The 24,139-nt window shown below is 36.6% G+C and overlaps 1 protein-coding gene across 8 annotated transcripts in view; it reads left to right on the forward strand.

Annotated features, from left to right (window-relative positions):
* Positions 1-24,139, forward strand: part of PPM1B (protein phosphatase, Mg2+/Mn2+ dependent 1B) — a 44,800-nt gene that overhangs the window by 18,198 nt on the left and 2,463 nt on the right. For 7 of the 8 annotated variants that reach the window (XM_014950823.1, XM_014950825.1, XM_014950826.1 and 4 more), the window contains 5 exons: positions 1,843-2,706; positions 4,619-4,736; positions 12,623-12,734; positions 16,772-16,829; positions 22,835-23,931. In XM_014950823.1, the coding sequence (XP_014806309.1) occupies positions 1,861-2,706; positions 4,619-4,736; positions 12,623-12,734; positions 16,772-16,829; positions 22,835-23,140 (1,440 nt within the window). In that variant the 5' untranslated portion in view covers positions 1,843-1,860 and the 3' untranslated portion in view covers positions 23,141-23,931. Of the gene's footprint in view, positions 1-1,842; positions 2,707-4,618; positions 4,737-12,622; positions 12,735-16,771; positions 16,830-22,834; positions 23,932-24,139 lie in introns of those variants that run through there. The other variant, XM_014950827.1, reaches the window with a different exon arrangement.

Consider the following 24,139-nt stretch of genomic DNA (forward strand, 5'->3'; position numbering starts at 1 on the left):
GAGCCAAACTAGAAGGGGTGATTGCACAGTGATAGCATCTATACTGTCCAGGCTAAACCTCAATTTCTAGCTGAATATTTAAGAAATCATCCTCTCTAACAAATCTTCTGAAACCTGGACTCTCATTAGTGTTTTAGTCACTGTCAGAAGAGATAATTTGAAGACAGATAATTTTTTTTAATAGAAAAAGTACATCAAATTATATGATGTTCAGTCTCTTACAGAACCACACTTCTCCATCTGTATAATATTAGTAGCACCTGAATCAAAGGCCATTAAACCTGAATTAAAACAGACAGTGAAACTAGACAAAAAAGTAAACCAGATAAGGAGTTCCTGCAGTATTTGGGGAAGTTGATCTAAATTTGTATTTAAGTAAGAATGGGAGATGCATTTCAAAAGAGGCATAACTGCTGAGCAAACTGTCTGTGAAATGTTTGAGGTCCTTGGCACTTCATGGAGGTCACTGTAGCAGAAATTTGGATTATATGGAGGAAAATCCTAAAGTTTACCCTGAAAAGAGGGGTCAGGTGCAGAATCTAACTGTGTTCTTTGCCTCATTGCATTGTACTGTTCTTCTTACCTCTCCTGTCGGAGTAAGCTGTGTATGCTGAAAATGTGTTTAGATGAGGGGAACCGTAGAAGTAAGGATGATTCCTTAACCTGTTTTTTTTCTGACATGGTAACAAACTCTTAAACCGGAATGAGATTATTATGACTCTGCAGGCTTGGTGTGTATTAGTGTGCCAGAGACCTAGTGACTGATTGCTTAGGATTGGTCAGGGCGGAATTGTCTCATTCTTTTTGGATGAAGGTTGCTATAACTTCCACATCCAATCACTAAGGGTTTCATGGGGTTGGTCATTTTTAGCATGGTCAGAGGTTGTGGTATCCAAGTTTCTGAACTTCTCAGAGAAGTACTATGGGATCTGTGGATTAAAGAATGTATGCTCTACTGACTTTGTAAAGTGCGAGGTAGTCTAGTACAGGAGACGAAGTCAGAAGTCCTCTAAAGCTTCAACAGATTATTCAACGTTTTATCTGCAAGCTTGCTCTCTGGAAATGGTGGTTCTTCATATGTTTTGACATAGGTCTCTGGACACTGAAGAACTTCTAACTTTCTGTGGTTTTTCTTCCCTTAGAGAGCTCATATTTCTTGTAACTGGATACATTTTAAAATCAAGATCAATGCATCTTTGAACTTAAAATCACCTGTAAACACATGAATGTCTTTTAGGGATGGTAAAAATGGAAATGATGTTTTATGAAGGACTAAGTATAATTTATTTATTAAGAGAATATTATGAGAAGTTCTTTTGTATTGAAGTGGGATTTGCCTTCGTGTTTCTTTTGGCAAATGGTCTACATTCCCCTATTGTCACTTCTGCCACGCTTTACAAGAATACAGAGGTAGCACAGTTCATGCAAGTCTAGTGAGACCGGTCAATTCTTATTTATGAAGTATTAGCTTTTTCTTCATGCCACAATAAAACTGGAAAGAGAATAGGAGTCATATGGTTGTTATTTTTCCAGCATGAACTAGTTTCTGCAGTGAATGACAGAATTGGCAGGGCTGCAAAGGTATGTGAACTACTCTGCCTTCATATGCAGAGCCTTGAATTTTGATGAAATAGCCTTTAAAAGACTCAACACCCCACCAAAAATGCAAGCAGGAGTCTGTCACTTAATTCATGTCATTTATTAATTATTATATAGTCCTTCACCTCAGCACACGTGCATGCTTTATCACTTGTTTTATAAAGAAGAAACACAGGAAAGGAGGAACGAAACTTATATGGAGTGATGGTTTCATAAATAAGACTTTTCTTCTCTGTTTTCCAGATTCAATATTGCATAAACATGGGTGCATTTTTGGATAAACCAAAAACTGAAAAACATAATGCTCATGGTGCAGGGAATGGCTTGCGTTACGGCCTCAGCAGTATGCAGGGATGGAGAGTGGAAATGGAAGATGCTCACACAGCTGTTGTAGGTATTCCCCATGGCTTAGAGGACTGGTCCTTTTTTGCTGTCTATGATGGTCACGCAGGATCTCGTGTTGCAAATTATTGCTCCACACACTTACTAGAACACATCACTAACAATGAAGACTTTAGGGCGACAGAAAAACCTGGATCTGCTCTTGAACCTTCAGTGGAAAATGTCAAGAGTGGAATCAGAACTGGCTTTTTGAAAATTGATGAGTGTATGCGCAATTTCTCAGACCTCAGAAATGGGATGGACAGAAGTGGCTCAACAGCAGTGGGAGTTATGATTTCACCTGAGCATGTATACTTTATCAATTGTGGTGATTCACGTGCTGTTCTCTATAGGAATGGACAAGTCTGTTTTTCAACACAGGATCACAAACCTTGCAACCCAAGGGAGAAGGAGCGAATCCAGAACGCAGGAGGCAGTGTAATGATTCAGCGTGTTAATGGTTCATTGGCAGTTTCTCGAGCTCTGGGGGACTATGACTATAAATGTGTTGACGGTAAAGGCCCTACAGAACAACTTGTTTCTCCAGAGCCTGAGGTTTGTGAAATTTTAAGGGCAGAAGAAGATGAGTTTATCATCTTGGCTTGTGATGGAATCTGGGATGTAATGAGCAATGAAGAGCTCTGTGAATTTGTTAAGTCTAGACTTGAAGTATCAGATGACCTGGAAAAAGTGTGCAATTGGGTAGTGGACACTTGTTTACATAAGGTACGTAACTGTTTTCTCCAAGCAGCTGTTCCAAAATTATCTTCTGTTTAGATGGGTACTGTGTTAACAGCAGTTCCTGGCCTACTCTTCCCCTTCTCCCTCTTCCTTCCCTCAAAGATCTGTACCCATTTGACTATATATCCTTGCTGAAGAATATACAGCCTTATCTTTTGTGCCTGGAGAGGTGATAGCAATTGCAAAAATAAAGGTTTATTATTTTATCAAATAATAATTGCATTTAGTTCCAGCTCTAAACTTTGTTTCCAAATACAAGATTTTTAAAATGAATGAATACTGTACAAGGTATTTTGTTTGGGGTTGGGTTTTTTTGTTCTTTTAAGCTGGGCAGTGTTCATATCCTTTGCATAAAACCAGTGTTTGCACCATTTCCTCTTCAAGGTATTCTTTGTCATCTGAAGGGGTATCCTCAGCTCATTGTTCTAGCTTAGATGGAGAGCCACTACTTTTGCATCTGAGCTTGCTTGTACTGCTCAAATTTAGAATTTGTTTGGAGCAACTACAGGTCGGTCTGCAAATGTTTCATAGGTGTACCATTTCCAGCATTCCCTGAAAAGTCCGACTCCTACTAGTGTTAGCAAATAGAGTTCCTTCATTAGGCCGCAGACCAAACATGCAGTTTTGAGGAATATATTGAAATTCAGAGTTCTAATGCTAAAGGGTAAGTAACTTTTTTTCACAAATAAGGTTGCATTCCAGCATATACCATACATTGTATGATTGATTTAAATGCTGGGGCTTTTCTGACCAAGTACTTGACCGGCCTTGGTAAAGGATGGTCATTCGAGTATACTTCTGGTAAAACTGAGCCCTGGCATCAGGTTTATATTACAGAGTCAGATTGTGGTTCTCTGCAGTTTGTAACGATACTAGAATGTTGTCCTCTGTCTTCAGGATGTGGATTTTATCACATAATATTAACTGCTGTAAAAGATAGGTGTCCCCTTATGCTTGGTACGAAAGGGAATGTAGAGTAACTCCTGAGTAATTCTGAAGGAGTTTATTCTAATGTCAGATTCCTACTTAATTTCTTCAGAAAAAGGAGTTGTTGTGATAGATGACAGGAACTATCCAGTAGGTTGGGTTTACACAGAAACAATATGTGGTGACTAATGGCACCTAAATTTCTACCCAAAAAAATAAATACTTGCAGTCTTGATTTCAAACCAGGAGTTTAAATTATGGCTCTACTGGATATCCTTGTAAGAGATTTAGATGCTATGTTTTTTAATTGACTGTGGATTATAATTTTGAAAATTAGATACGAGCAGATGAGTGGTATCAGATTTTAATAGTGAAGAATTCAAGTTAGTATCTTAAAAAGCTGCTGCCAATGGTGCTGAGCACAGGATAGTTGTAAGGTCAGCTTGGCCATATTAAACACAATCATATTTTGTATTTATTTTCTTCAAGTTGCTATGTGTGACATAGGAGCATTCTGATAAATAGATTTGTATTGAATGTAATGTCTTACGGAATGTTCTCAAACTGAAATAAATGAATAGCTGGAGCTAGCTATTCTAGTAATCTAAAATAACTATTCTGCATTTCATTTTGCAACATGATTTGTTTTTTAACTTGGCTTAAGGAAGCATTAAATGACTGACTCATTTCTGACCTGTTTTCTTGATACTACTTTAAAACATTTGACATGTAAATAAGTCCCATTAAATAATTTAAAGACTAAGAATGAACAATAAAAGTCAGTAAAATTGCTTCTAGCGAGTAGTTTAGTTGGAAACTCAGGGGTTCTTCTAATCAAAATACAGTTTTATCGCAGGGTTTCTTTTTTCCCAGGTATATTTTTAGTACTATATTTGGAACAAGTAGTAATGTGACTAGAATAGAAAAATGAAAAATAAGACTAACTCTTCTTTTTTTCTTTATCATATAGGGGAGTCGTGATAACATGAGTATTGTACTAGTTTGTTTTTCAAATGCTCCTAAGGTGTCAGATGCAGCAGTGAAAAAAGATGCTGAGTTGGATAAGTACTTGGAATCACGGGTTGAAGGTAGGAAATCTGTTTTGTTCATTAGAAATGCTATCATAACCTTTTTGAGCATGAAAACAAAAACTCTTAAAGCCATGGTGCCACTAAAGGTTGGGTCAAAATCAAGACAGGTTACAACTCTGAGTTTTTGCGTGTCAGGAAAAATGTTTTAAGCCATGTGGTTTGTTTATCCTGGTATTACACAAACATTTTCTTAATATGAGCTTTAGGTTTTTCTTGCTATCTTTACAGGTCAAAACGCTACCCCTGGCCTTGCAGAGTGCTATATCATCTTAGTAAAGTGTGATACTGTTAATGTCTTGCTTATAAAGTGTCATTAAAGTGTCATACTTGTGATACTTGCTCCCTTTTTTTCTGAAAGTTTTGACAAAAAGAAAAAGTTGTATTAGGTTTTCATCAAGGGACAGTTTATTTATCTAACTTGAACTGCTTCTATTTAACATAGCTGTGTTATTTTTCACACTGAAACTTCTAAAATGCACTTTCGTGAAAACTTGACAGAGTATAAATACCTATGAATACAAGAGCCTTAAATCATCCCTTTGGGTTGTGAATGCTTACCAAACATCTTTGTATGTGTGAATAAAAAACATATAATCATCTAGAACTTTCACGGAGGACTAAACTGAATTCCAAACCGGTTTCATTTAGTTGCTGATTTTATAACTCTCTTTACTTATCCAAAAGGTTGAATGCAACTTCTTCCCTTAAGGAGAAACAGAGAAAGGGGAGTTAGCTTCACTAAGTGAAAAGACTTGCCCTTGTATATTTATTGCTTTTCAGCAGCATTCCTAATGTCAGAAAAACTGATGTTTGAAGCAGGCTTTCAAGCTATTGCTTCTAATTCAAAATGTTTTATCACTGGTTAAGCCTGCTGTTCTAAGGTCTAACAGCAGACATGTGTAGTGGTCTCCTGGTCTTCAGTCTTCTCAGTTATTCTGGTGATCCAGGTATAGCTCAGTTCTGGTAGACTTGATTGAAGTTCGGGGCTAATATTAAAAGTTTGCCCCTCTAGAATACTGTGCTTATGTTGGCACAGGTTTTTGTAGAAGCAACCTAGGCATGAAAAGTAACTGAGTTCTTAGGATAGTTTGTCTTGCTGTTACAAATGTTGCTAGGATAATACTGTGAAGTAGCATCATTGGAGAGAAGCAGTCATCAGAAGTTTTGAAAACCTTGTTGTTATGATTCTTTAAACTTCTGTAATCTCATCAGAAGAGTACTGAAGCACTGTCACCCACTATGGTGATGCAGCTTATTAATCAATTTGTTGGAGCTATTAGTTACAGCGACAGTATTCATGAAAGAAAAGAGTTTACTGAAGAGAAAGTTGACCGAGTTGACATGTTTCAGGCCTGGACCAGAATATTCTCATCACTAGATCCAAGTTTAACTGTGCTTCGTGAAAAGGTGGTCCCTTTGTAGATGGATAATGAGTTGTGTAGCCATCTTGGATGTATTTCTTCCAGGTGCTGAGACCAATGGTTAGCTTTCTAGTATTGCTGTTCTGATGGTACTTTTCTGTGTTCATGTTCAAAAATGTGATATTGGCAGTCTGTAGGACTGTTCAGCAGAGCTCCATGAAAGTAATTTTAAATTTGGGTGCTAACATGTTTGGGACTTCACAGGTCAGAACGAACATGAAGCCGCCTTAGACTGGCACTTAGTGTTGAGACTGTAACAAGGTCTCAATGACACAAACCACAGCTCTGGCCACTGGCTGCCTGAGCTTGAGTGTTATTTAAGAAAGAGGGTGTGACTGACCAAATTTTCACAAGATTGATCTAGAAACTTTCCAGGCACCCAACTGTGGTGTGTATAATTTGTAGAGAGAAATTTCCTTTCTCATAACTCTCTGATGAGAATTACCAATGCAGGACTCCAGCACTGTCACATATGAGAGAGATGCCACGTTTTTCACTTTTTGGTTTTGGTTTATTTGAATATCTGAGACGCCCATTTTTAACATGCTGAAAGGGCTGATTGGATGTGCTTTTATTAGAAAGTAGTCCATATCGAAATAAGTAGCATCATATAGACATGAGAAGTAATCTACAGATTTGAGGACATCAGGAATCCTCTAAAGAGTTTACAGCATCAAGAATTCCACAGCTAATGACTTTTCTTAACACCGATTAAGTGTAAAATGCAACAGTGACATAGGTTACAGCAGCAGCACGTACATTTCTGTTTGGGGACAAAGTTTAGCCTCTTTAGTATCAGAAATTCTCAAACTTATTTTAATGCTATAAATGACACAGTAAATATTTTGTAGTTTAATTTTTCATTTGTGTGAAGGAGCTATGAAAATCACTCGTTCCTTGTCTAGATATCTTCTTTTATGCACTCTTACTTAAGCTAATGGGGTAAATTTAGGAATTTGTGTTCGCATCAGTGTCCCAGTAATCTAGACAGTTGACATAACAAACCTTAATTTTTAAATATATATAAGAAGTCCTTCAGGCCATTATACAAGTTATCTCCCAATGCACTGGTGTTGTGCAGTCTCTTCCCCTCTTGTTTAAATGGGATCTAAATTGAAATGGTTTGCATATTTGTAGTTTCTGTTGAGATTAGAGAGAGCTAATGGTCACTTCACATGCTAACTCTAGGCACGTTTCTCAGAACTTGGCTGACATCCCAGGCTTCCTAGATGACACTAGTTAAGATAAATACCTATTATCTTCCTATGTCTCAGTAGAGCACATGAGCTGTTAATGGGCTCTGGGAGAGAGCCAGAAGCAGTTACCTTGCTGACAGCAGTCAGGTGTGTACACAGTGGTTACCGGTTAGTATTCCCAGCTTCTTGGTGGCTCCTCTCTCAATTAGCTAATCAGTGAAAAAGGTGTGGAACTGCAGTGTATTTTCCTGCTTTCATAAGTGAATGTGAAGAAGATTAATAGAAAAGTTGTCAAAACTTCTTATGAAAGTGACTGGATTAACTGAGAATGATGTAGGAAGCACTATTTGCTAGTAACAATGCAATGTTGTAGTGTAATTGAGTTACTGCTTGAACATACCAAAAAAACTTTTTAGCAGAAATGTATTTTAGCTATATTATTATATTTAACAAATACTATTCACACCGAAAACAAGCTGAGAGTTTGTAGTCTGAACTGATGCAGAACCATTCTGAATGTAACTCGATTGTTAAGCTGAAGTGCTTCAGAGAAATGAGCTGATTCAAAGCTTGGACTTCTGTTGCTTCAGCTCTTCTTAACTTTTTTAACTTTTTTTTTTCTGCATGAGTTCTCTGTGTCATTCTGTGTTCTTCTAATTGGACAGAGTGCAAGGCCTTTAAATGTCAAGTATTTAGCAAGGAATGAGAGTTAGCATATTTGAGGAAATTCTGCCGAGAAGTGGAGAAAATAAAGGAAACAGACTTGAGAAGAACTTGAAACATTCACCTCTTTTCTAAAAAATTTCTACATTCATAGTAAATTCTATGCAGTTGTCATTCTGACACAGTCCATAACTTCCAAAAAAAAAAGTTGTTGGACTGTAATTTTTACCTTATATTTGTGCCTTGAGTATTACTAGTTCAGAAATGATACAAAGAAGCTTTAACAAATTGTTTCAAGCCACTAAACAACAAGGGGAGAACTGTTCGGGAAGATGTTGGATTTCTTTTTTTAAAAAGTTGTCTGATTTAAAGATTTAAGTAGTGAGCAGAAATACTCCTAACTTGAAAAAAAAGAAGTGGTGGTGGTGGGAAGTATATGATCTCAAGTGTGTTAGTAGCAAGGAAAAGTTTTGGAAGGTGGGAAATCCTTTTGTTTAGGAAAGGACAAATGCCATAATCAGTTTTGCATTCATCTTTAGACTCAGTGTAGTCTGAAAAACTGCATAAAAGAGCTGTCCCTGAAGGGTTTAAACTGCCTTTAATTCTAAAAACTTAAAGCCTGGTGGGTAAGTTGTGATGTTGATAATATGGATTTGATCATCTATTGTAGTTTCTCTTCAAAAGACAGAAGTTGCATTTCTTCAGATGTATTCTAAATATAGTTTACACCTTAGGATAGTCTTCTTCAGGGAAGTATATTAGTTACAATTTAATTGTGGTTCTGCTGCGTTATGAGGCCCTGAATGTGGTAAGCTACGCAGTTAAGTCTGAGAAACATAGTGAGAATCTGTAATAGATTTACTAATGTATAAGATACCAGACTAGATGATGATGTTTTCTTTCAAAAGGCTAATAAGGGACTTTGTTCCTGTTAAATTATTGTGTGCAACAATGTTTCTTTATCCGTTAAAGAATTAAGGGCTCACAAATCATGACAGGTGGTTGACAGCCAATAACAATTTTATTTATACCTGTAATAAAAATATTCTGAGAAAAAAAAATCAGCTTGATTGGAACTACTAAGGTACAAAGATGGAGATTTGTGAAAAGTACACTACACACTATGAGCTCTTACATAACCTTGTGTTTCATTAAGTAATTAATTTAAATCAGGGCAATGCTGGCTCTTAGTATAAAATCCTTTGGGACTTCCTGAAGGAATTTTAGTTTGATCAGTGGTATTTGTTCTTAATGAATGTCCACTGTTCAGTATGGAGTATTTTTCTGTTCTCTGGTGGACCTTAAATTTCAAGCTGACTGGACCAATCCATCAAACCTTTTAGACAACAGGTATTTTTCACTGCTGCACTTGAGCATTTTAAGCTCTGGCTTGGAGAGAAGGGCATTATTAGAGGCAAGCTTTTGTTGGTTTTAAGAAACAACAACAACAAAAAATCTGTGTTCAAAATCAGTTAAATAATTACACATGTAACATTTGTAGTCTGTCTTTGTACGTTCATTCCTAAGTAGAATGCGAAGATCCTATGCATTTGTATGATGAGTTGGGTTAGTAGTTCTGTAAGATCTTTCCAGAGTTACTAAAACAAAAGAGAATTATTTTTTAATTACCAAAACAGGTTTTTTTTTTTGTTTTAACAGTTATTTAAAAAAAAAAAAAACACAACCAAACTTGGCAAGTGACAGTTTACAGACATTTCTAGTGAAAGAACTGTACACCAATGCTCTTTTGCTAGTCTGGGGCTTGAGGTTGACAGGATGTGTATGACTGCATTCCAAAGCTGCCCATTCAAGAGAATTCTGACATACTTACCAGACTGTAGTGAGTAGCCTGTCATTGAGTCATGTATGATGGTGAGCACAGCCATGCTTCTGTTTTGAGTCACTTAATTGATTAATTTCCAAGGTAATGCAGGTGTTGGACAGTAGTTAAGTGATGCTAGGTGAGTTGATATAGTGAGTTAGATGGTGCACTTTACGTATGTGGAATATATACTGTATATAAAACTATTTTGTCATAATCTTATAGCTGGAAATCAAAGGAGGTACTGGAACATAGAAAACTTGTAACACTGGTTGGGGACTTGCATTATATAAAATTGAAATAATTTTTTTTTCTTAATTTTCAAAATGCTTATCTCTGAGTTAAGTGGTTGGCTTTGAGTGAGAAGTATTTTAGGAGTAAAGTAGTAGTCTTTGTAGAGGACTTTCATGGATCTGCTTGTATGATGAGATGAGAAAATTATTCTTTAAGTGTCTGAATTATATTAGCAACGCAGATATAAAAGTTTCTGCAATCATGTTTTGCACATTCGTGGAAAAAAGTTTAATTGCATTGTTATTCTTAACGTTATAGAAATGAAGGTAAAAACCTTGTAAATGCCCGTAAATCTGTTCCTGAAAATGTTTTGTTTCTTTCTCTAGTGGCCTTTGTCAAACAAGTGCACAGTGTGTATTTGCCAACCAATACATAATAAAAAAAGGTCATGCTTGGTGGTTTGCTTTATTCTCAGATTTTCTGTTAGGAAGCTTTTTTAAGAGAGGGGACATGCTCTGGATGAAATATCAGGAAATTTCACCCTAATATCAGGAAAAGAAAAAGGAGGTGATCAGATCCACCAGAACTCCTGATTTGGCACTTTCTAGAAATGGAGAGAAGATGGTTGTAGTTCAGTTCAGTACTCCCTGAGAAGAGGTTATACAGCATAAAGTAAAAGTTTCCAGTCGCAAGAAATATACAGCAATCCTTAGTTGTGATTGCGTAAATTCCCTTCTAAGAAGATCTTATATTAGCATTAATATTTAGTAAGAACAGAACCAGATGTGCTTTTGGTATAAAAGCAGTATGTACTTAAGATACACTTCCCATCAGATGTGACTCAGCAAAATTACATTATAGTCGTACAATCTGCTTCTAACTAGGTAGAACTGCACAAAAGGATGCAGTGTATGTGAGAACTTGTGGCCAATTTGTGTGAATATGTATGTAAGAAGTGATGGAAATCCCAAGATTCAAGTGTACTTATTCATCTGTCATTTCCTTTGCTAGCCATGATTCATTCTTAATGCATGGATATATGACAGTATACATACAGTTTCGTGGAATAATGTTTAATCATTTCTAGTAGTAGTATGCCTTGCTTATTCATTGCAGAGATTGTAAGGTGCTGACTTAAAATTGACGCTTAGAAGCCTGGCATCTTATTTGTCACAGGGTAGTAAAACTATTCTAAAAGTAGAACTGCTTTTGGGGACTTTCCTACAAATCCCCCAATACAGAGTAAGCAAGTACCTTGCAAGCGCTTTGTTGATTTCAATAGTGCTGGAAGAAGCCTACCTCTCACTTGCTTTCTGGATACATGATAGACAACAAGAGGTGTTTAAATATCAGGAAAGTTGGGATGTAGTGTTTAAAGTAGCTAAGTGATGTGCTTTTCTACTAACTTCAGAAACTCAAATTGTAGCTGCTCCTGCCTTTAGTTGCAGGCTCCAAATCAGGCATTCAGAATATAATCAATTGATTGTAAGATATTTAAGTGCTTTGTTTATTTTTTGGGTAGTAACCAAGAAGCAGACTGACTGAAGTGTTACAGGATGGTATTTGAGAGGATACATTCTTCTTGATTCTCTTGTTTTGTGACTCAAATGAATAATTTTTATCTACAATGTCTACAGGAAATGGCACTCCATTCCTTAATTTAGTTAATTTTCAGGAAAAAAAAAAATCATCTGTCTTAAAAATGTGACATGCGCATCCAACTACAGTTTGTAGATAACTTAGTGAACCTTTTCCTGCTGTGGTACTAGTTACACAAGAGGTACTAGAATACCTAGAGGCTGGTGACTGGAAGCAGCTGGTATTATCCCTATATGAATGTATATGCAGCTATTGAGCATTTGCCTTACAGAGTCTTTGATGAATAGAGCATGTTAAGATTTACTTCAGTTTAAGCAATTCTTTTTCAAGGCAGAAGAACTTACCAACATTGGACTTGTGTGATACTTCTGCTTTGAAAATGGAATACCATATTATTAATTATTCATCATCAGGTCTATATTCTTTTTTTGTCTACTTGAGTGATAATGGGCCATTACACATGCAGCTTTATTGCACGATGGTCTTAGTGTTTATGCAGAGGAGATTCAGGCCTTTGAGAAGGCGAGGTGTTACTCACCATGAAGTATGACTGGATTCCTGGCAAGCGTTGCCTTTATGTCATCTAACCTCTGAGTGTGTGTTACAGTGCAAGGGGAAGGTACCTGGAACAGTGACTCCCAGCCGTCCTCTTTGTGAAAGAGAACAGGCTGCTGTCCCCAGGGTATTCCATCCAGTTGACAGTCTGCTGCTGAGTTTCTGTGGGAGAGGAGGGCTAGGAGCATACTGGAAAGGCAGGCTGGGGATCTGAATTGCTCTGCTCCATTATGCAAAGACCCTTTACCTACAATGTAAAGAATGTTTTCCTGGTTACATGAAACTTTTCCATAATGTCTCTGTTAAAAAGTGATCATAACTTGTATTTTATTGTCTTAAGGAATGAGTGGTATTAATTCAGTAATCTAAGGACTTCTTCTGTTTTTAAATTAGAAATAATGGAAAAATCGGGTGAAGAAGGAATGCCTGATCTTGCTCATGTTATTCGTATTTTAACTGCGGAGAATATCCCTAATTTACCACCAGGAGGTGGTTTAGCTGGCAAGTGAGTACAGTACTGAAATTTCTTGAACTGTTTAGTTCACTGAATCAAATATGTTTATTTAAATATTTTAAGGTTTTCTTATTGTAATAGCTATACTCAAATTAAAGAAATGAGTTGACTTTTATGCTTTAAGATGATTTACCTTTTGTACTACATAAACATTTGTGTCACTGTTGCCATTCCAGGAGGTAAGAGGAAACAGATTGATCGTGTTCTTGTACATAACATACTAGTTTACTAGTTCCATATGGCCATTTTAAAAAATAGAAAATATTCTTAGCTTTTTACTGCTTTACATTTGTGAAGAACTGTCCATAATGTAACTGGAATATCAAGATAGCAGCTCAATTTTCCTGATGTCATGTTCCCTCCACCACCTGATGTCAATTATAAGTTTGGGTCAATGCTTGTTTCCTTAGCAAACATTCTTAAAATATTTTTTTTTTCTTTGTTTAAACTGAATGTTAGATAGGCAAGAATATTGAGCTAGGATATGCATTTTAAAACTTAATTGGAATAAACATTCAGAAATTACATTGGTTTTCTGGGAGGCTTGCGGTGATGTTCTAGCGACCTATAATTTAAACATTTTAATGAACAGAATTTAGGATTGCATAAACAGTTGTTAAACTAGAATTCCCCAAACAGTGGGACCCATTATTGCTCCTTGACATAGGTTATGTTGCTTCTGGAATCTTTCTGTTTTTTCAAAGCGTGAAGTCCTGTGCTCTGAGCATTTAGGTATATATCTTTTTTCATTGCATGTACTTACTAATGAGCACTGTTTGCCATGATTATCTTTTTTCTAGCCTTGAAAGTTCTGGGCCTTTTTCTCTATTTGTGTGCATTCCAGGCATTCAGAGAAGTTGTGGTGTGCCTGTTCTTCCAACTGCTGAATGAGCAAAACAGAACACACCAACTCATTAATAACTGCATTATGTACTGCTGTGTTATTCTGGAATCTTTGCATATAAATTATTTTTTAACTTGTGACCCAAGTTACATTTTTGATGGGCTTAGGTTCAGAATTTGCCTTCTGATGCTTTTCTCTCCGTTCAGACTTCTGAAGTCCTGCATTATAGCCTTCAGGAGGTGTACCTGCAGCTTCTTTTAAGAGAATATCATACTGTATTGAGTAACATTTTTCTTGGTCTTCAAACTTAAGACAAAGACAGGTGGTGATGCATTTAGTTAACTTTACTTGCAGGATTGAGCTCCTGAATGGGAGTTTTGAAAAAGTATGACTACAGAACCCAAACCCACACACTGCGTAACTTAAAACTTTTGCCCTAACAAGAGAATATTCTTTGTCCCTGGGATGCTTGTTCTGTGATGTTACCAGGACAGGACATGAAGAATTCACAGTTTGTCCTTCTGTTTGAACTCCAAGACCTGGCTTAAACAGGTCGCAAAAAGCTTGTCTGTGGCTGCCATCCTTGGTTTTAGCACCAGTTACAGTTGCTCCTGGATTTTAGAATGTCTGAGCTGGAGAAATGTAATGTTACCTTGACTAGACCATGTTTGCAAAGCTTAGCAACCTCTGAAGTAGCTCCACTTCTGCTGGCATTTTGAATGCTTCCTTCAAGCATCTCACCTGTGTAGAAGCCCAAACTGGCTCCTTCTTTGAAACATGAGGTCTAAACGTGTCAACTTTGTTCTAGTCACTTAATAGAGGTGTTTTAGCCTTTAAAATCTTACTATTTAAAGACTGGCTTCTGGCTTGACTCGAATCCCTCTGTAATTTCAAATGCTTCCAAAAGAATGGTCACTTGTTGCTGAAGAAAGCAAAAGTTCTGAGCCACCCTGTCACTTGGGCATTAGTACTTCCATTCAACATCTTGCTCTTGAGTTTTCTCTTCAAATGAAAGTACAAAGAAATACCCTGTTCAAAGAAAGAAAACTGAATTGCAAAGATACGGAATTTCCCGAAGGCTTGAGTTTTAAGTCTGATTTAAACTCTCTGCAATGGCTGGCTGCTGCTTCTATGGCAGCCCTGCATGGGCTGTCTAGGTGTTTTCTGTTACATTGGTGTGAGGTACCATTGCTCTCTGTAGTACAGACATTTGGTCAGAATTGTGCCATTCCATCATCATTAAATGTGGAACTAAATGGAGAGAACCCTTTGCTATATCATCTGCATAAAGATTCAGTTTCTTTTCTCTAGGAATATCTTTTGTTAGTGCTGATGGATCCCATGCTAGCTCATGCGTGCAACCGTTCTGGAATTTCTAAAGCATTGACTTTAACTGATGTGCCCTTGGAGAAGTTGTGTTCTTTGGTGGACTTCTCATGTCAGACATAATTTTTTGAAAGTGCCACTATAAATTCAATTCTGGATTTCTTTCCTGGAGCACATTGAGGCACAGCCCAAAACCTTTGTGTGTGAACAAGCATGAATTGCATATACACCAGTATCATGAAGCTTTTGAGTTGTCAGGTGTATCTGTTTTGCCTGCCTTCTGCTTGTTTGGTATGTCTAGATAAATGCTGATTTCAACATTGACATATACAGCCTCTGAACACATGATAACACTGAAAGACACATCCTGCTGTAGGTTAACGGCCATCTTGAGATTTGATGCACTGTCCCCTGTATTCACTGGTCTGCAAACCATCTTCCAGAGTTCTGAGTGTTTTAGTAAGTGCTATTTTCAATGCTGGATCATTACCAGAAAAATATATGCTCATGCTGGACACGAAATACTGACATTACCTGATTTATTGCTTTGTCTCAGAAGTCAACATGCTTAAAACATTCCATTCAAAAAACAAACTCTTCTGTTTTGAATGTGCTTTTGCTTCTGTGGTGTGAACATAAGAACCTCATCATACCAGACTAGACCAAAGATCATTCTAGCTCTGAGTCTTGTCCACAGGATAACTGAAAGTAGATGCTTACGGAAGAATATAAAAGTAGGAAAATCTGTTAAATATTTCCTCTATCATCATTCTTTAGTTTATCAGAATTTTACAGCTGAGATACTTCCTGATCTTGAGGTAGTTTATGTACTTAATCATTTAAAATTTCTCTTCCATGAAGTTAAATATGTTCAGAAGAAGTCTCATCAAACTTTTAGCATCCTCAGTTTTCTGGGGCAGAAAGTTCTCTTGCATCAAGAAACATCACTGTACTTTTGAGACATTTGCTGCTGTGTTCCTTTGTTGCACTTGGGATCTTTGTTTGCAAGAGCCAACCATCAGTGCTTACCTGCAAGCTGTAAGACATAATTTTTATATATCTTGGCTGCTTACAGACTTGAGAGTCGTAGTTAATGTAACAGTTCTTTTTGTTGAAGTTGTCGATAACTTTGATCGTATTCATTATGCTTTTCTGAATCTTTCCCAGTTCTTACTATGACTTGAAGATGTAGGGGCATAACCTTTTTCTCTCCCGGAAGTCTGTTTAAGCTTTGGGGTTTATTTTTTGATAAGCTTTTTGTGCTTATTTTGCCTCCCTGTGAAGGTGTGGCCTTACATGCCACTAGCTAGACTTTTTCTGGCAGTGCCATTTGGGATTTAATTTCTACACTGTGAATAGACACTGGAAAACGTACCTCAGAGGTTGTATACTCTGGGTGCCATGCTTGAGAAGTTTGTAGGCAAGTAGTAACCTGTGTATATGTAATAAAAATGGGGAAAAACCCAACTGTCTTCAAGTCTCACATACAGAAATAAGGCCAGAAAACCAGCAAGCTTGAAGAATTTAGTTGTTACAAGCAAAATATAAATTTAAATGTTACTTTTGGCAAAATCCAACTATGCAGCTGGAACTTGTAAAGGGTAGACCATGGGGAAGGTAAGGCAAGAAAATGTTTTGGCTTGTTTAGTCTGTACAAATCCTGACTTACTGCTAAATTCCCAAACATCGTATTGAAAGTGAGTAAACACACTGAGAGTGGGCTTCATCTTTATAAGAGGCAGGTTAAAGGCAAAATATCTTAAACACCTTGAAATTATTACCGTGCTCAAATTTTTTAAGTTCTCAATGTTTTAAAATCCTTTCTTGTACTTAATTCTTTTAAAACTTCTCTTTTTAGGCGTAATATTATTGAAGCTGTGTATAGTAGGCTGAATCCACACAGAGAGAATGAGGGGGTAAGTTCTCATTTTGATTGCTACACCTCTTTGTTAATGAGAATGTCAAAGTAGTGGCATGCATTAAGCACAAGGGTACATCACTGCCAATAAAGTATTATAAACACAAAATATGTATTATAGCATACAGTTCATTTTGACCTTGTTTTGGATGGTTCTGATATAGAACTTCATCCTCCAAAAGACAGCAAACTGACACGTAATTCTGAAAGACTTTTAGAACTTTTAATTGACTACTGTTTTTTCAGTCAAACCTGTAAGGCAACAATGCAGGGTTTTTATAAATTACAGTTTATTATCATCAAAAATTATTGCCAGCATATTCATTACTTAACTAGCTGTTATGTCTGCTGTCCAGAATAGGGGGCAAACACACTTCCTATTGTCTTCTGTAAGTGTGGAAGACCTTGGTACCTTTTTAGAGTTTACACTATCGTTAAGTATCCCAAATGCAGTGGTCTAAAAGTGTAAAGTGATTTTAGTTTACTTCACTTTCTATTTCTAAGATGTCTTAACATTCTTCTGCCCAGTTCCTAATAGGTTGAATTTTAAACAGTAATTTGAAATATGGTTTACTACAACTTTGAACCTGATTATTAGGTGGTTTTTAATATTGGTATAAAGAGTAATAACTGGTATTCGTATCAGGTGCAGTTAAATTTGTTTAGAAAAAAAATCTTTGAAAAACTGAAGAAATGACTAAAAAAGCTCATTACTGCTTGTACACATGTTGTAGTTTCCTGTACAGTTTATATGAACCAATCTGTGAAGCTACCATTCATCCTCTAGTAAATCCTTCATCATATTTTTTCTTTTATGAGATGGGTTACAAGGTTTTCAGTCGGGTAGTCATTAAAATGAAATGTGTTGGGGAGATGTCAGCTTTTATTTTAAATACTTTGTAAGGATCAGTTGTGTGCCTTGAGATGGTGAATATGCAGTCTCACCATGTGCTTTTCACCCATCATCTTCTCTTGGCTACCTGTATTTGGTGTATTCTCTTAAGTTGGAAAGCTTGTGTAAGTGGAAGGGGCCACTATTCTGTTAGAGCTTTCTTCTCTGTGTTCTAACTTTTTTATTTTTTTAAGATTTGGTCCTTTTTTCTTTCTTTTTAGTTCAAAAGTGATAGAGCACACATTTTTCATTTAATTTTCAACAAATTGTGCAACAGTACCCCAAACAAGCTAGGCAAAATTTTCCTCTTTTCAGCTTCTTTAGTCCTTCAGGAATCTCTGCACCGCTCTCAGCCTGCTACTACTCATGTTTTGCCATAATCTTGTTCCTGCTTTTGGGTTAAAGTTATTGGTGAAAGTGGTTTATTTGACGATTACAGCATAGGCTTTATAAGTTCATTGTTTATTTAAGAAAAAAAGTTTGTCTAATGGTAACTTTCTAGAAATATCATATGCCATAGTTGCATTTATGATGCATCTCTTCTAACTTACTTTTCAATAGCTGTGCAAGCTTGATGAAAGTCCTAACATACAGTACAGCATCCTTTGGCTGCTTCCAGGAAATTTTTATACATCCTGCATTATAATTTAATAAAATGAGGTAACTGAACTAAATACGCAAGTTACTCATAAAAAACACAGCTTTAACCCTTATTACCTTAAATAACTTTGACCTTTCTTGCTATTAGAATCCCTGGATAGTAGTTTTGAATCCTTTTAATTTGGCGGCTTTAGTATGAAATGTAAGCAGTACACTCCAGTCTACTTTGTAAACTTTGCCTTCTGTTGGTATTTAGGGTAAATCTCAATAATGATTTGAATGATGTGTTTTAAATACACTGGGTTAAATTTTACTTTGATCTTGTGGTAAGATGACACTTGCCAGCCAGTACCTTCCCTTCTTTCCATCCTAAGTGATTCTGACCCAGAGCTGTTTGAGAGGAGGATGCACCACTGGGTGAAGGATGCAATTCCTGTTTGCTCTTTCCCAGCAAGTAGGAATTGTTATCTTACTGTCCTTGAAGTGGATGAATTTAGTGGGCCTCATTTCTGAGGTGACAAAAAGGTGACTTCCTTGCTAGTTTTACTCGGTTCCGAGTATATATGTGGTGATCTCTTGGTCTTCTGAACTGAACACTCTGGTGCATGGGGTGGGTATAAGGGAAGGAAGCTGTTCCATTGCTCAACATCAGGCTCTCCACAATGTCTACACACTCTGATAAAGTTGCTACATGTCTCACATTTGAACAGGAAGCAAAGGTAGGAAGGAAACATCGAGTACATCCCAAGGGTGACATTTCCAAGTGAGACGGAAATCTAATGCCCCTTTTCTAAATAGTATGAAGCAAGAGCAGATCTTCATATTAAAAATTATGATCTTCAGGCCCAGATGCTGAGTCTGCAGAGCACGAAGGTGCACTCACTTGCACTTGAGACTCTTTCCCCCGTGTAGTTCACAGTGTACACGCCTCTGTGAGAGCGTGGGCGTAGTGCAGAATAGTGCTGTTACTAACTGCAGAGTCTGCCTGGCGCAGTCATCTTCATCTGATTTTATGTAAGGCTACAATCATTATTTACCTTGAAAAACAATAACGTAACTAATTACTAAAATATTAATGTGCATGAGTGAATTTTTTTTAAAATACCAAAAACCACAAAAAAACCCAGCACAAAATCAATCCAAAGCAACCAGATTAACTTTTGCAATTGAGAATAACTTCTTTCTAAAGACTATACTTTTTAGCGTTGAACAACATAAACTAGTTACCCTGAGTCACTGTGAACTGCATCATAATAGCTTTACAAATGGTACAGAAATCAAAACCAAGGTGGTATCTTTTTCTAGGTTAGCTTTGTTTTTACTCAGCATTGTAAAGACTTCATTTAGTGCTGTGCTTAGAATTTTTTTGTTACCCAAGCTACTGATTGTAGAGTAACTTGTTCCAATTCTTCATGTGCATTTTCTGAGATCCTTTAACATCTCCTAAATAAGGAGATGCATAGAGTGAGAGACTGAGGAGTGAAAGAATCCTTTCTACAGCAGTATTCAGAGATCACTGGTGTGGCTTCAGGGTACAGCAGTCATAAGTTCTTTTTCCTTTAGGCGTCTCAGCAGAGTACAAGTATTTTGTAAATCCAGGGCTGGAGAGAGCCCTGTGTTGGGCTCACAAAGAGCAGCTTTGCCAGTGTTTCAGCAGAGGGACTTGGAATATAAATGTGGTGCCTTGTGCCTTTACCCATGCGAGTAAAATCGTAAAAATCTGTTATGTATTGGGACTTGATACTTTCAGATCTTTAAAGGGAATTTAAAACAACTTCTTCATAGCTAAATAATTGTTACCATTGTAATGTTACAATACCACCCAGTCGGTGTTCTAGTTAACATGTTGAAGTATTACTCTTTTTTCTAATGGCTCTACTACTTCGACCATTTTTTATTTTTCTAATGTGTTCCTAAGACTAGGAGGCTAGTATCCTATTATACTACTTCAGTGTATATATATATCCTTAAACACAAGGAAGAATATTAAAACTACAGTGCCTGTGTTAATAGTTTCAGTGGCTTTTGTATAAAGCCACATTTGAATATCTTGTTTGAAACCAGTCACGTTCCTCTCTTGCTAATGCTGTACTCTGGCACTTTGCTGAATCAAATCACATGTCATTAAGGGTGGCTACAGGACATTTTAAAAATGTAAACGGACAAAATTCTTAAATCTTAAACATTATAAATCCTGTCCTTTGGTAGTTGCCCTTTTTATGTACATACTTTAACAGAGCAGAACTTGTGCAAAAATTGTGAATACTCATGTTAAGTATAGCTAGCAAAAATTTATTCTTGTTTTTATGGTCAGTAGCACTGAATTGAATTAGAACATGGAGGAAGACAAATGTTAACTTGCACAATAATCATAGTTTTCAGGGACCTGTTCTACCCACACATCAGTAAGAGAGAAATCTGTGTTATAGTGTATATATAGCGTAGACTATATAAAGGAGGCAGTTTCTGTCCTGCTGATTTGAGACTTTCTTGTCTGCTAGCACTGAAGGAGAGGAGGGAAGCACAGAATAGCCTGCCATCAAACAGGGTGCAAAGCAAAGCAGGATGCGAGTTTGAATATCAAACACTAACAGCGCTGTAACTTTAACTCCTATTGGCCTATGAATTGTTTAGGAGACTCAGCTGCTATAGCTCTTACTCTTCAGTGTTGCAAAAGTATTCACTTCTGTCTGCCAAAAGAGTTTTTAAAGATCTGAATATTGTAAAATGTGGAGATTCAGGGTATATATTTGCTAATGTCAGCCTCACCTTAGAGTAAAACTGATGGGCTGGAGGAACTGTGGAATTTAGATGTTCTCTGAACTTGAAAAAAAAAATGCAAATTCTTCAGTTATGCTGTCTTGTTCAATATTAATCAGATAAACACACAAATAGTTGGAATTTTTTTTTTTTTTCAAAACCTAAGAAATAGAATATATCTGTAGTCTCACTCTGATGCCCTGAATTTTCACTGACTTTGTGTTCATGAGGCATTAAAACTACTTCCTTTAACTTGTTACTCCTCACTGGGCTCTTGAAGAGCTATCTGAATATGAAAAAGCTAGTACATAGAAGTCAAAACATCTCAAACTAAGACCAGCAAACAACAGTGGAAGTATATCTATTTATGCAACAAATTAAGCATAGAGAGATGGCATAATATGTAGTAACATTCATTTTTGTGGTAAAATTGTCCTCTTTTTAACTTAGACTGTTTATCAGTCTTGGGACTTCTATTCCAGGAACATTACAGCATCCAAAGTCCTACTGAACCCAAGATATTGTCTTAATGCAGCTATTAAGCTTGCAAATGAGTGACTGCAATACTTGTAGTTTATGAAGCTTTTGGACTAGATGACAATAAAATGAGGTCATCATGAGAAAAAGGCAGTCTGGATTTTTGCTTCTAATGTATTGCAAAATCTGTCAGCTTCCAGAGATAGCTTGATAACTTGCTGGATATTAATAATTAAAAATATACTTTTCCCTTAAAGCAGCACTGCTGCTTTAGCCCTTGGAAGTTTAAATACCTAGTATCAGTATCTTAACTACCTAGGATCTGTAAGAGATGCACAAGTCTATTGTAAAAAAAAAAAAAAAAAAAAAAACCCAAACAACAAAACAAACAAAAAACACTAAACCAAAAAAAAGCCCCAAAAAAACCAACCCTATTTTTTTTTTTTTTTCAACTGAAGGCTTGTAGCCAAATAAGTTGTTTGCAGAGGAGACCTCCATTCCTCATTCACTGCTTATTACTCAGGTTTTGTGCTGTAGGTGCTAGATTTTTCTTTGAATACCTGTTCTACCCGTTATTTTTTTCTAGCCAATGCACACACCTGTCAAAAATAGTGCCTTAACGTTGTTCACCCACCACCCCTCTTGGCGCCGAGAGGTAGCTGCGTGTTGCTTTGGTGGCAGCATCATGCATGCAAAAATCAGTCCCCGATGTAGAGGGATTGTTTTCTAAACCGTTTTGAGCACTTTGATGTGATGCTTAACTAAACTGCTAGCAGTAGAGTTAGCTATTCTCTTGAGTAAAGTTTTTCACAGGACTGTGTTGCTATTGGCTGTGCAGAAATTCACAGTTAAAAATGTTGACCTGATGGCTAAAGAAGCTTAAATTTTCAAATTTGTCAGCTGACCACAGTTGTGGGGAGTACCAGCTGTACTCATGGAAAACCAGTTAGAACCAAGAGGGAGTTAACTGGGAAGAGGTACCGTGTTGACATATCTAGCTCAAAGTAAATTGAGATTATTCAAAATGCTGTTGTAATAGGTTTAAAGTTCTTAAATTATTACCTTGTATAAAACGGACAAACATAGATTACATTGTTCTAAGATGTATGTTGCTAATAAGATGTTTTAGATAAAAATAGAGCAAAGCTGTTGTTTCCTCAGTCAGAAAAATTGTGGGGGGTGTGTGTGTTTTTTGTTTTTGTTTTTTTAAGTGTTGTTAGAAAATATCCTAGTTTAACGACTGATTCTTTTGGGGTCTTAAATCTTAAAAAAAGGACCCTGGCGAAGCCGAGGAAAGTGGAACGCAGGGAAAATTGGTGGAAGCGCTCAGGCAAATGAGAATTAATCATAGGGGGAACTACCGCCACCTGCTGGAAGAGATGCTGACTAGTTACAGGCTAGCTAAGATGCAGGGAGAAGAGTGCACTGCTGAATCAGCTGCAGCATCTGCTTCACATACTCATGCTGGACCCAGGGAGCCCGTGCCAGACACCCACACAGAATCGGGGAATCACCTTGCTGAAAGGCACAGCTCAAACGAAGATTCAGGGATGAATGAGATGGGCGATAAACAGACATAATGTGTTCCCTAGCGGATTTAACGCTTCGCTTGGCCTATTTTTCCTTTGTTTATATCTCAACATTTGTCACATCTATTCTAGAAGTCTGTTTGTTTTTACTTTAGTTATTTGTACAGATTGTTTATACAAAGCTCTTTTTTTTCCTTAGAAGTTCAACTACTATGGTATATTATAGTAATTGCATCTTATGTTGTGTAGCAAGCAGTTAACTTCCAATTCGAGCTTTTGATTTTTTTTTAAATGATGTGACACCAATAATAGGAATCTAACATGCTAATGCAAAAATAAATTTTTAATTTTTTCCTTTTAAATACATTCTTAAATAATAATTTTCATGGTATATGTTTGCTAATTGTAAAGTAATTCACATCTTAATCGTATTTTTTGCGCAAATTAATTGAATTTTACAAATTCATCAGTCTTTTTTTCTTCCCCAGCATCATATACTGCGTGTTTGTATTTCAATTGTGTATAGTTTCTATTACAACTAAATTTCAAAAGCTACTACGGTTTAGGTTGTCGCTTTTTCTTCATGAAATGTGTTTGATTTTTTTTCTGATTTAGATTGTATCCACTGTTCATCATAAATATCTATTTTCTAGATGACTGTATTATTGCTTCCCAGGTTGTAGCATAACATATATCCAGAAATGAAAATGTACTTAGACTTAGTACCTAGTGTCAATTCCTAAGAATTTGTGTTTAAGTGAAAATAAAGAATGTGCTGTGGAATAATATCTGTATGCATATTGACTTCTTTAAGCAAGTAATAAACTTCCTTTGAAATGCTATCATTCTGACATGACTTGAAACTTCTCATAGCTTCTGCTATTAACTCGTTATGTTCATTAGTTTCTGCAGATATTTGAGTAAATATGGGTTTGCCACCTTCATCATAATCCTCTATTTGGGCAGTATTTCTCAGGTTCAAGTTAAAAATCAGCCTTATAAATGAATAAACTGGCTATTCTACCGAAGTTACCCACTACCAAATCTTTC

This window comes from Calidris pugnax, unplaced genomic scaffold (assembly GCF_001431845.1).
Source record: "Calidris pugnax isolate Ruff unplaced genomic scaffold, ASM143184v1 scaffold24, whole genome shotgun sequence".
Lineage (NCBI taxonomy): Eukaryota > Metazoa > Chordata > Aves > Charadriiformes > Scolopacidae > Calidris > Calidris pugnax.